Source organism: Pinus tabuliformis, chromosome 8 (genome assembly GCF_031772625.1).
Source record: "Pinus tabuliformis cultivar Carrire ecotype Pingquan chromosome 8, CPIR1, whole genome shotgun sequence".
In the NCBI taxonomy this organism is placed as follows: domain Eukaryota; kingdom Viridiplantae; phylum Streptophyta; class Pinopsida; order Pinales; family Pinaceae; genus Pinus; species Pinus tabuliformis.
The window spans coordinates 34,438,930-34,451,154 of NC_142294.1; the positions used below are offsets into that span (position 1 = coordinate 34,438,930).

Here is a 12,225-nt window from a genome sequence, read left to right on the forward strand (position 1 = left end):
GCCACTCATGTGGCCCACTTTTTCTTTACAGATATCATCAGGCTACATGGTCTACCTAAGTCCATTCTCTTTGACAGGGACGTGAAGTTTACATGGCACTTTTGGCGCACCCTGTGGAAGAAGATGGACACGCAGTTAAGTTTTAGCTCTGCTTATCACCCGCAGACTAACGGGAAAACAAAGGTGGTAAACAGAAGTCTGGGGAACCTGCTACGAAGTTTGATCGGTGAAAATTCGTGAATGTGGGATCGAGTACTTGCCCAGGCAAAGTTCGCTTACAACGACTCGCCCAATCGCAGCACGGGTTACAGTCCTTTTCAGATCTTATATGGTATGCATCCTCGCAGAGTACATGAATTACGAGATCTAGGACAGCAGGAAAGACAAAGTGCTGATGGGGAGGATTTTGCTAAAGCGATGAATGATTTACACAAGCAGGTGAAAATAAAGTTGCAGGACAGCAGTAAAAAATATAAGTAGCGAGCAGATTTGAAACGGAGAGAGGTGCAATTTAATGTAGGGGATGAAGTCGTCATGCACTTGCGCAAGGAGAATTTGCCTAGAGGTGCATATAACAAGCTAAAGTACAAAAAGATAGGCCCCTACAAATTTCTCCAGAAATTTTCAGCAAACGCTTATGAATTACAGCTGCCACCAGGAATAGGCATCTCGCCCATCTTTAATGTGGCAGACCTGTTTCCATACACTGCTAATCCAGAAGAAGACAGTACCGCACGGCCTACATGGGACACACAGGAGGGAAGTGATACTTGGATGAGACAAATGCCTTACGCTCAACCCCTCGAGATCGAGAGGATCCTCGACACTCAGGTGGCCAAGCGAACTCGGTGGAAAGAGTATCTGCAATATCTAGTCAAGTGGAAGAACCATCCTATTGAGGACAGTTCGTGGCTTAATGCTAGACAGATAGAGCAGGCGAGTTATTCAGTCGAGAAGCTCATGGACTGGAGTCATGAATTTTTCTTACCCCGGGAGCCTAATGCAGGAGCATCCAGCTAAGGGCATCATGACCGGGTGTTGGTCTCAGCCAAGAAGGACAGGTTCAAAAACTTTTAATTTCATTTACGTTTGATGAATAAAACAATGTCTAGGAATTAGTTTGTTTTATTATTAATTAGTTAAGAAACATTAGAAACAGTACAGTTAGGGTAATGTCACAACAGTTGCATTGTTTTGTCATTTTCTTAATCCATCTTATAGGTGTCTATTCATAAACAAAAAGTGTAATATTGTAACTCCTACAGTACTTTTGTAACTCCTACAATACAAGAAAACCCAACAAGTTTATCAATTGTAACTATAAAGGGTAACTGTATGGAACCAAGAACAGTTTGAGTAACTGTTCCAGCACAATATAAAAGTCAATGTAATACAATCATGGAGGGGTTCAGCATATGCAAATAAAAATACAATACAAAGAATAATTTCTTTCATCCGAAAACATTCGAGTCCATATGTAATAGTTCTTTGTGATATTCATTTACTTTTTCCCTTAATTATTGAGCAAGCTAAACTAAGTAAATACTGCGCATTCCTGTACTTTTCATTATTTCCTTTCTTAAAGAACAGAACGCAGGCAAATAAAATTTCACCAGTATTTCCAGTACGAAGGCTAGCAATCAACATACAGAGTTCACGAATGAAAGAGCCGAGCACATTGCGAATAGTTCGACCAAGAACAAGAATATAAACGTTGAGCAACAAAACTTAGGACAGAGGTAACAAAGTATAACCAAATACATTGTTTAATTCTTTTCATTCCAACAACAAAAGATATTTGTATACATATAACGGTCCAGGGATAACCCTTCGAATGACGGAAGAACCAAATGAACTAGCAAAACCCTAAGGGAGAAGGTTTTGGATGGCCACCCTCCAAAACAGTGTTTTATAATTACAAAATTGTGGAATACAAACAAGGGTTTGTACCAAACTAACCCAGGTCACATAGCAACAATAGAGGAGAACAATCGGACAAGGACTGGGACTCTGCCTAGCAAATCGACAGAGCAATAGTAAAAACAAATTGATAACAGTGGTAGAGCCTACCAGGAAAAATCCATAGCACTTTCACCAACCACGCCAAGGAACAAACCCCCACCTGTGCAAACAAAACAAGGCGACATTGTCAGCCAACTGACAACAGAGAAAAAGGCGGAAGCAAACGAAGAGTAAGGAATTGTATGTACAGTAAACCAAATTATTTACCTGGAGGTTTAGTCGCATGGAAAGAATGTGTTAGCACCTAAATATGCCTTAGGCTGAAGGAAGACAAAAATTAGGGTAACCACAAACCACGCTCAGTCTGGTAGCTAGCCCTACCAAAGCAGGAGAGGGCTCTCTCCGAGTCACGCTCAGTGGATAGATAATCGAAAATGGTCTGAGATGACTTACAATGGAATATTTACCTTAGGCTAGTAAGTGAATAGGGATTCTGGAAACAATTTTCATGAATGACTGAGCTTCTGGGATGTTATGGGACCGGCACTCAGCAAAGAACAGAGAATTTAATACAAAGGCACATATTATTCCGTGAGGCAAGGTAGGCGGAAAATGTAACAATTTAGTTTGAGGTACCGCGACATGAATATATTGCTGAAGAAAGTGAAAAGGGCATAGTGACATGAATCCTTTTCAACAGAAAAATAACACTAAACATGAAATTTTCCCACAGGCAGAGCAATAAAATTGAATTCTACCTAATCTCACTCAGAAAATTTCACTGGAAATGAACATGAATTGAATTATGAAACATAACGAAATACATATGAAAACATAAGAGACACATTTGCTACACTCACAACCATAGGAATCTCATAAAACAGAGCCGCTGCCTTTCATTAATTCTCTGTCAAAATACACAGTGAATAAACAAAGTTTCTTTCCCACAATCTCCCAGAAGTTACAAGCCAACCAACCCTTTGCAAATAACTTGCATACAATATATAGAATGTGTGGGGAAGAGATAGAACACCCAAGGGTTGGGGAGTTACTCGAATCATTACAAAATGGAGATGGAGAGCCAACCATCAGCTACAGGTGTAGCGCTACAAACATGACATTTGGCTTGGGGTGACCATTTTCCTTCCTTCGCCACTTGGATAGAAGCCAATATGGAGAAAAAACTCTTTAAATGCCACCTTTGGTGCCAAAAAACCAGAGTGTAGATGAGCGGGCCCACTTGGAGAAGTCGCGAACCGAAATTTCGCAAAACGAAAGCAAATTGGCAATTTTTTCCTCTGTGCACCGTGCCATTTTTTCTGTGCGCCGCGCCATTTTTTCTGTGCATCATGCTACTTTGGGGCCTGTTTTGGGGCACTTGCAAGTGTCCAAAATGTGGCCAAGTGGGCTTTCTAGAAATCCTGTCCTATCTACTTTCTAACTCAACTGGAATTTGCAAATTTGGTGCTCGTTTGCCCCTCCAAATCTCCATTCTCCCAAGACTGCTTTTTGTGTGTCAAAAAAGTGGTAGAGGCCATTTTTGGGTGTTTTTTGACCTTTAGGAGACCCATATCTTGCCCAAATATCTTGCTCAAACACCAGTAGTCGTGATTTTCCATGCTGAATCCAAAACTGCAAGCCATTCCTCATTTAGATCTCTAGAATTTTAGCATCGCGCCTGTGGCGCGGTGCACAGGGAGAAAATCCCTGTTTTTTACCCCTATCTCATGCTCATACTGATGAGATGGGACCCCTATCTCATGCTCTGCCTCTGAAACCACCTGTGGAGCACTGAAGAAGTCACGGGAGATGAAGTCCTCCCAAGCAATACCCTGCAATCCCAACTGATGGTCCACCAAAATCCGGATAAGGGCAAAGTGATAAACACTGTTGAGCTGCTGTCGAGGGTTCTTGTGTTGCATGAAATTTCTCATCCTCTCTATGTTTCCGCAGATGAAAAATGGGAGGTTCATCATCCGCACCCTGGTAAAGTGCATGAGCATCCTAATGTGATAGGCATAAAGGCGAGAAAACCTCCCCTCACAACTGAAGTACTTCATGATCAATTTCATGAGCGGGGCATACTCATCTCTCAAAAATCTGAATGGAAAAACTCTCGTGAGGTGGCTCAAACAGTTGTCCTTGATGTAAGGCTCATAATGATGCCTCTCCACCTTCTTCTTCTTATGCCACTACTCTCCAATGTTTGGTATGCATGTTGCCACTGATATGGTTTCGGGTGTCAATGTGAAAGTGACCCCAGCCAAGATAGACTATCCTCCATGTAGGTGAAGTGAAAAAAGACGAGCCAACTCATGATGAACTCTGACATTTGCCACCCTCTGACAAAATTCAAAACATGCTAAGTGCTGGAAACAAGACATAGCAAGAGGGCATGCCTGCAACTCGGTGAGGGTGTTTGGCTCATCTCTAAGATGTCTGCCACTCCGGTGATATCTCCTGTGGGCCCTTTTTCCTGAAGCTGTGTCATTGTGGGTCTCTTCCTCATATTCTGATGAAACTTCGGATGCCATTACTATTGTTTGTACCCTAAGTTTTATGTTGCTCTTTGATTCCAATGAAGCTGGTAGTTGCTCTGACAATCTACCACCAAGGGGACAATAAAACAGGGAGTATTAGGAGGGGAATGATGTAATGGGAATAGGGGTTAAAGGGAGAGATTTGTCAGGGACTTGGGAGTAGTTTGGGTATAGTGTTGATGGGGTAGGGTTTGTGTTGTTTGCAAGGTAGGGTTTGGGGTTTTTTTAGCAATAGGGAGAGAGGAAAGGGAGTATGATTTTTTGGTAGAGTTAGGGTAGTGATTATAGGGACAATAGCATAGGGGAATGAGTAATGGGGGTAGGGTAGGAATCACCTTGGAAACACTATCACTGTAGCATAAACCCTAGGATCATGTTTTCTTTGTGTCTTCTTTTGTTGGCTTTATAAAAAAATTTTCATTTGATTTATAATCCTAAAACCATGCTATTCCTTTCAAGTTTGATGCAAGAGTGGAGGTAGGTTGCCTACCTTTCAAATTTGATGAGCATCCACAAAATTTTTGGGCGAATTAGTTGGTTTTTGGGCTTTATATCCCTGTGCGCCACACGCAATGCCCAATGCGCCGTGCGCAATGCCCAGTGCGCCGTGCGCTCTGAGTGCGCCGCGCTAGTGGCGGATTTACACAGTGGACGGGCTCTGTGTGCATCGCACCCAATGAGTGCACCGCGCTCCTTTGTGTGTGCACCGCGCGCTCTGAGATCACCCTAAATTGCTCCTAATCGTTTCACTTTTCAACTCTTTGACCTTGCACCTTTCTTCCACCGCCTTGCTTGCACAATGAGCTTGTCTTATGGTGATTTTGAGTTGACCAAATAGTGGAGGAATAGGGAGAGGGTTTGGTAGTGATTTAGGGCGGGGTTTTAGGAAAAATGATCAAGGGGAGATGGGAAAAATGATAGGTGAGGGGAAAAAGGTGAGTGGAGTGAAACCTTGGCACTAACAACACATTTTAACAACCCTAGCCATCATTTTCTTGGTGATTTCTTATGGTTGACCTTATGCATTTTGGTGACATTCAAACATCTCTATAAACACCATATCATTGATAAAATTTGACGAACAGGTGATGTCATAAGGCCTACCTCTCGATTTGATAGCATTCACCAAAATTTGGAGTGGTTTGGCAATGTTTTTCGGCCCCTGGTCTGTGTGCGCCGCGCACAAAACCCAATGCGCCATGCGCTGGGTATGCGCCGCGCCCTTAGAAAATTTGAACTAGGGGCAGGCTGCATGTGCGCCGCACCCTCTGTGCGTGCCGCGCTCCTAGGTATGTGCATCGTGCCCTCTAAAACCAGCTCCCACTCACTCAAACGCTCACGATTTCGCCCTCACGCCTTTGCAATGTCTCTCCAAAGCTTGTAATAGCACAATGCCTTTGATTTGGATAAAAACATGTATATATAGCCTTAGAAAAGATGGGTTTAATTTTTGCTTCCTTGAAAACCCATTTTCTAATGTTGTGTTTTGCACTTTTTCACTGACTTTAAAACACACTGATTTTCACTTTTTCCTTTGAAATCCTGGCTCAAATGATGAAATTTTCGGTACATCTTTGCAAGGACTGTATGACAGGGCATTTGGCCACGGAAACCATGACTGCATCTGAAAAAGTCAACTGGCGATTTTTTGGAAAATTTTGTCATAAATGACACTGTTTGACTTTTCTTCAAAACAGAGTTTTGAAGAAGAGTCGAAGTCTATCCACATGACGATGAAGCCCTCTGAACCATAGCTGTGTAAGGGCCTCCCTCTAGCCTGCATGGCTTTACTGGACATGTTTAAAAGACCAAATTTATGAATTCCTAGACCCAAACATAGAAAATGACTTTTGTCCTGTAAAGGACCAGACCTCCATGGACTTTGGTGATTATTGACAAAAGACCTGAGCCAGCAGGAGCCAGACATGAAGGGAAATGATTAGCATGACTTTCTCCATCAGATCATGGCATGCCCCTAGTGGAATGCAACTGAGTGAATGGAGCGGGACACCTAAAATTGAAAAGAACAAAGAGTTTTTATCTCTGACGGAGGGTTGACCAAACCGACTCTAACATTGGCTCCAATGGGGGATGGTAGGTCCTTGGAGGTACCAAGAATAGCCGATCTCTGGAGGAGCTAGATAGTGCCTTTTGTCCATTGGGCTATGGAGTCATCATTTCGATAAATAGCACAGGACTCTGACTTATTCATGAAACTGAAATGACCAAGAAATTGACTCAAACTTGACATTGAAATAACTCAAAAACTAACTTCACAGACTGAAACCAAACTGAAATAAAAATGGTATTTACAGTGATAGTGGAAGCAGCATTAATAAATCAGCAGTGATACTGCTTGAGCAACCAACCATTGATCGGCCCTCCAGTACAATCTTCCCCGTTCATTTCCTTCAGAAGAAAGGCATTCTGACCCCTATATGCTACAATCTTGAAAGGACCTTTCCAAAGATTTTCGAACTTTCCATGCTTGCCTTTCTCTTCATTCCTTCCATCCCACTTCAGCACCACCTCATCCAACTGAAAGTTATCTGCCTTTGCTTTTCTGTCATAGATTTTCTTTATCTTCTCCTGCAACTTGGATGTGTTCTTGAAAACCTCTTCTCTTGTTTGCTGCAAGTGGACCATTTGATTCAACCTTCTCTGCATGGGATCTTCTTCACTGCCGACCTCCTGAAGAAGTCTGACCACCGAGGCAGCAAGAGAGGCGGGAAATACTGTGTCAACTCCATAAAAAAGCTCAAACGATGACATACCAATGGACTTTTTCTGACTGATCCGATCTGCCCAAAGCGCATGGACCAACCTCTTATTCCAGCTCTTTTTATTTATTTCCAGTAGCTTCTTGATGATGTTGACCAATGATTTATTCGAAGATTCTGCCAATCCATTGCCTTGTGGATGATAGGTAGTTGAATGACCCAAAATGATATGATACTTATGACAAAATTCTACCATCCTTTTCGATTTGAAAGTTGCTACATTATTGGTGATTAATTTTTTTGGACAAACAAAGCGAGACAAGATGTTATTTTCGAGAAATGAAATGATTACCATGTCTGTAGCTTGTTTGGTAGGAGCTGCCTCAATCCATTTTGTGAAATAGTCTGTCGCTGTAAGGATCCATCTATGTTGTCTGGAAGAGGCGAGATAAATTTCCCCAATGAAATCCAACCCCCACTGCTGGAAGGGAGCGCTCACCTCAATAGGCTTAAGTGGCAAAGGCTATAATTTCTGTTTTCCTTCGAAAATCTAACATTTATGACAGCGCTTGACCATCCTATACACATCAGCAAACAAAGTAGGCCAGTAGTACCCTGCTCTCAAAATTTTGTTCGCTGTTGACTTCCAAAAGGGGTGACCACCACACTCTCCTCCGTGGAAATCCTCCATGACTTTCTTTGCCTCCTCTTCCACCAAAAAGTTTAACAAAATGCCATCGGGATCTTTCCAATACAGTGCAGAATTCAAAATACAAAACTTGGCATCCTTCAATTTGAGTGTTCTCGCTTTGTTTCTAGTCATGCTGGGTGGTGGTGACAGATTTTTCAGCACATATATTATATCTGAATACCATGGGGACAAAGCAAACATTTCAGATACCTGAATTGACATTCCTTCTTCATTCTCATCAGACATGGCAGTGATCAGATTTATGTCCAAGGCATGCAAGTTTGATTCGGCCATTAGCTTCGCCAACCCCAGTGCTTTAACCAGCTTTGTGGGCTTTATTTCCACATCATATTCCAACAAGGTTGCAATCCATTTGCCTCTTCTTCCTTCCGGATTAGTCTGCACTAAAACATCTTTTATAGCAATATTAGGAACATAGGCCAGAATGTGAGAATGTAGGATATATACCTGGAAATCCTTCAATGCCTTCACCAATTCCAGGGCTTGCTTCTCAATGATGTTGTACTTTAAAGCTGCATCCCTTATAGCCCTGCTGAAGAATGTAGTGGGTCTTTCATGATCATCTCTCTTCTGTAATAATACCACTGCCATAGTGTGCTCAGAAGCAAATGAAAACAATATGAAATCCTGAGTGTAGTCCGGACTGACTAGAACTGGAGCTGAAGAAAGGGCCAATTTGACCAATTTGAAATATTTTACAGCCTCCTCTGTCCATTTCACCTGGCTGTCCTTGTTAAGCATGTTGGTCATTTCTCTTAAGTGTTCTGCAAGATTAGGCACAAAGCGACTTAGAAAATTCATCTTACCATTGAATGATTGAATCTCTTTTTTGTTCCTAGGCAGATCGATTTGCTGAATCGCTTGCACACGTGCTGGGTCTATATGAATGCCATCCTTTGAAATGATGTGCCCAAGTAATTTGCCTTCCTCCATGGTGAACAAGCTCTTCTTAGGATTTAGCGATAGACCATATTTCCTGCACTTTTGAAAGACAATTTTTAGGTGATGCATGTGTTCTTCATCAGATTTGGAAAATACAGTCAAATCATCCAGGTACACCACCAAAAACACATCCTTCTCATTTGCAAAAGCCAAGTCCATTGCCCGCTGAAATGTGGCACTTGCATTCTTTAAACCGAAGGGCATTTTAGCGTAGTGAAAGGTTCCCCATGGAGTGGTGAATGATGTCTTGTCTCTATCATCTTCATGGACAGAAATTTGGTTATATCCGGAATAACCATCAAGCAGTGACATACGAGATGCCCCACTACTCGCTGAAGTATATGGTCCATCTTGGGCAGTGGATAATTGTCCTTCAATGAGACCTTATTTAGATTTATGAAATCAATTCATAAGCGGATCTCACCGGTCCTCTTGCTTACATGCACTAAGTTAGATATCCAATCTGAAAATCTGATGGGCACAATGATACCTGACTTGTACAACCTGTTTACCTCCTTTTCGATAGATGGCAACAACTTTGGATTTATCCTTCTCAGCTTCTGTCTAAATGGTTTTTGATTGGGCTTGATGGGTATTGTGTGCTGAATAATATTGGTATCATAGGTTTTTAAATCAGAATAGTCCCAAGAAAAAACATCTGCAAATGAAGCCATCAAACTGATGTATTTGTCCTTGATCTTTGGCGGTAATGCTTTAGACAATTTTACCAACTTTGGATTGGCAGCTGTATTGATGTTGACCTCTTCTACACCCTTCTCTGTTGGCTGCAATGTTGGCTTGCGGGCTACATCATCTTGATCAAAAAGTTTCTCCAGAGGTATCAAGCCTTTAGGAATGATGTTATTCTTCAGCTGCAATACGTCCATTTCATTGATCTGCACTTCATCTGTACCATTCCTTTTGCCATCGTCATTTTCTACATCAATGGAGGTTTCTTTGAACTTGCCTTTGTTTAGCAGAAAATCCTTAATCTCCTCATCATCTTGAAATACTTTCCAATATCGCTAATTGTCTGGAATGGTTGGATGATGCTTGACATGGATTTCAAATTTATTGGAGTTCATGGGGATCTTCAAACTGCTTGCAGCCTTAGCAAGAGCATCAGCAATACTATTTTGTATACGAGGCACATATGTCAAGGTGTATTCTGAAAATAACTTCAAGATGTCTAAAACTGCATTACGATAGGCCCGCATCCTAGGATGTTTTGCTTGATACTCACCTCTGACCTGTTTTATTACCAATTTGGAGTCGCCATATACCGAAATCCTTTTTGCATTCATCTTTCTAAGAATCTTCAGGCCAGCAATCAGAGCTTCATACTCAGCTTCATTGTTTGAACACTCAAAGGTCAGCTTGTAAGAGCAAACCCTCACACTGCTAGGCACTTTGTTTGGGACGGAGAAAGGACTGCGTACCCAAATACCAATTCCAGCGCCATCATTTCCTACTGCTCCATCAAAATCCATGGTCCACAAGCCTTCTTCCTCCTCTTGTAAGTGCTGGAAATCTGTTTGCCGTGCCTTGTCTGCTTGTTGTCCATTACTTTCAGCTGATTGCCCAACATTTTCCTGCTTTTCTTGTCTTTCTTTCTTCAAAATTTCTCTGAAATTTTCTATTATTTCCGAAATGTCATCTGCTTCTACTATCTGACTATCTATCTCATTTAAACTATCTGAAAACAAAACAAAAGACTCTAAATATGTATGTACATAGTTAATAGGATGATTTATAGGTTTCTCCTTGCTTGTGATCATATATTTCATTTTTTGTTCCCGATATAACTTCCTCATTTGTCCAAACACCGAGATTGTTGCATAGGAGAAATCCAGCTGTAGTGTCCCTTTCAATTTCACTACCCAAGACCTGGAAAGAAGCATGCCAAACCTTGGAGGAATATCTGCTACCACCACATCCATCAAAACATTTTTCATAGGAAGCTGATCCAAACTCACAACCAAGTCTTTGATGAGTCCTATACATCTTACTCTGCTAGAATCGAATGAATAGAGATCATGATATTGCCGGGTGATGTCCAGACCAAGCTTATCCATGATAGCCTTGGGCATGAGATTGTGAGAAGCTCCGGAATCGAACATGGCATTGTGTAACACAAAATCATGCAATTATAAACTGATATAGAAGGGTGGCACATCGCTATCAGGAGACTCACCATTCGATGCTGGTCCAAAAATCATTTTAGGCTAATCATCTTCTACATTTACCATGTCGAACATTGGGTCCAAATTCAACATTTTAGAAATATGTCCTCTATAACTGTTGTTCTTCATTATTTCAGTCAAGGGGATGGATACCTTTAACTTAGAAATCTCATTCTCTAAGCTAAAAGCGGGAGTCTTTTCTACCTCTTTGACTGGGATCTCTTTCCTTTCCTTTTCCTTTGATGTAGCTTGCTGCTGTGACTGTTCTGCTGATTTTGATTTGCTGCTCTCTGGACCAACCGCCTCCTTTCCTTTTCTTTGTGTAGCTAATGAATCATTTTTTGTTGTTTCAACCTCCTTCTTTTTCTGAATTGGTTTGGTCGGCACATCTCTGTTTCTAAGTGAATATCGCTATTGTTGTGCGGACAAAGCATTCATATATCCCCTTTGATATTCTTTCGATTCTTCTTCCAAAACAGTGTCGCTAGCTAGAATAAAATCTGTGTCTTGGTGTGCAGCTGAATTCACTGCACATTCTTCTTCTTCAGTAATGTAAGTAGGCAGCTCATCTGGTGTAAAGAGGTGGTTTTCTTCGCCTATTACATTCTTTTCCTCATCTGACTCCGATCCATGCACAAAATTCTGCTGCAAAGATGTTTGCACCGGCTATTGTGCAGTCTGCTCTTGAGTTCGCTAATCTCTCTGTCTTATTCTATATTGTGGCTGTTGCTGGCCACGGAAGTTAGGATTCTTAACTTGTGGATCTAGCTTGTCAAGTTTTACCCTTTCAAGCATCTGCTCTACCTTTTTGAGAAGTTGATCCATTGAAGAAGATTCTTCTTTCAGAGTGGTTTTCTTCTCTGCTTTCGCTCTAGCTCTTTTGGACAGCAGATTTGCTTCCACGCTGACTGAAATTTTCTGCATGTCTTCCATTGTGGCCGGTTCTCTCTCTCTTAATTGGTACACCATGTCAGCATCAAAACCATCTGGAAACTTCATCATTGCTAGTCCCACAGGTGGCTTTAGATGATCTAGATTTTCGTTATAGACTGCATTAAATCTAACACAATAGTCTTGGACCGACTCACCAGTGTTCCGTTTGATTTGTTCATATTTGGCCAGAGATTGAAGGGGATTCTTTTTCACTTCCCACCGGTTCAAAAATT

At 41.6% G+C, this 12,225-nt stretch overlaps 1 protein-coding gene across 1 annotated transcript in view; it reads left to right on the top strand.

The window, feature by feature from the left end:
- The first annotated feature begins 240 nt into the window (after nt 1-240).
- The window catches only part of LOC149234001 (uncharacterized), an 84,701-nt gene continuing 72,716 nt past the window's right edge, over nt 241-12,225 (top strand). The window contains exons 1-2 of the mRNA XM_089368117.1: nt 241-438; nt 649-857. Coding sequence (XP_089224243.1) covers nt 241-438; nt 649-857 — 407 coding nt within the window. The remainder of the gene's footprint in view (nt 439-648; nt 858-12,225) is intronic.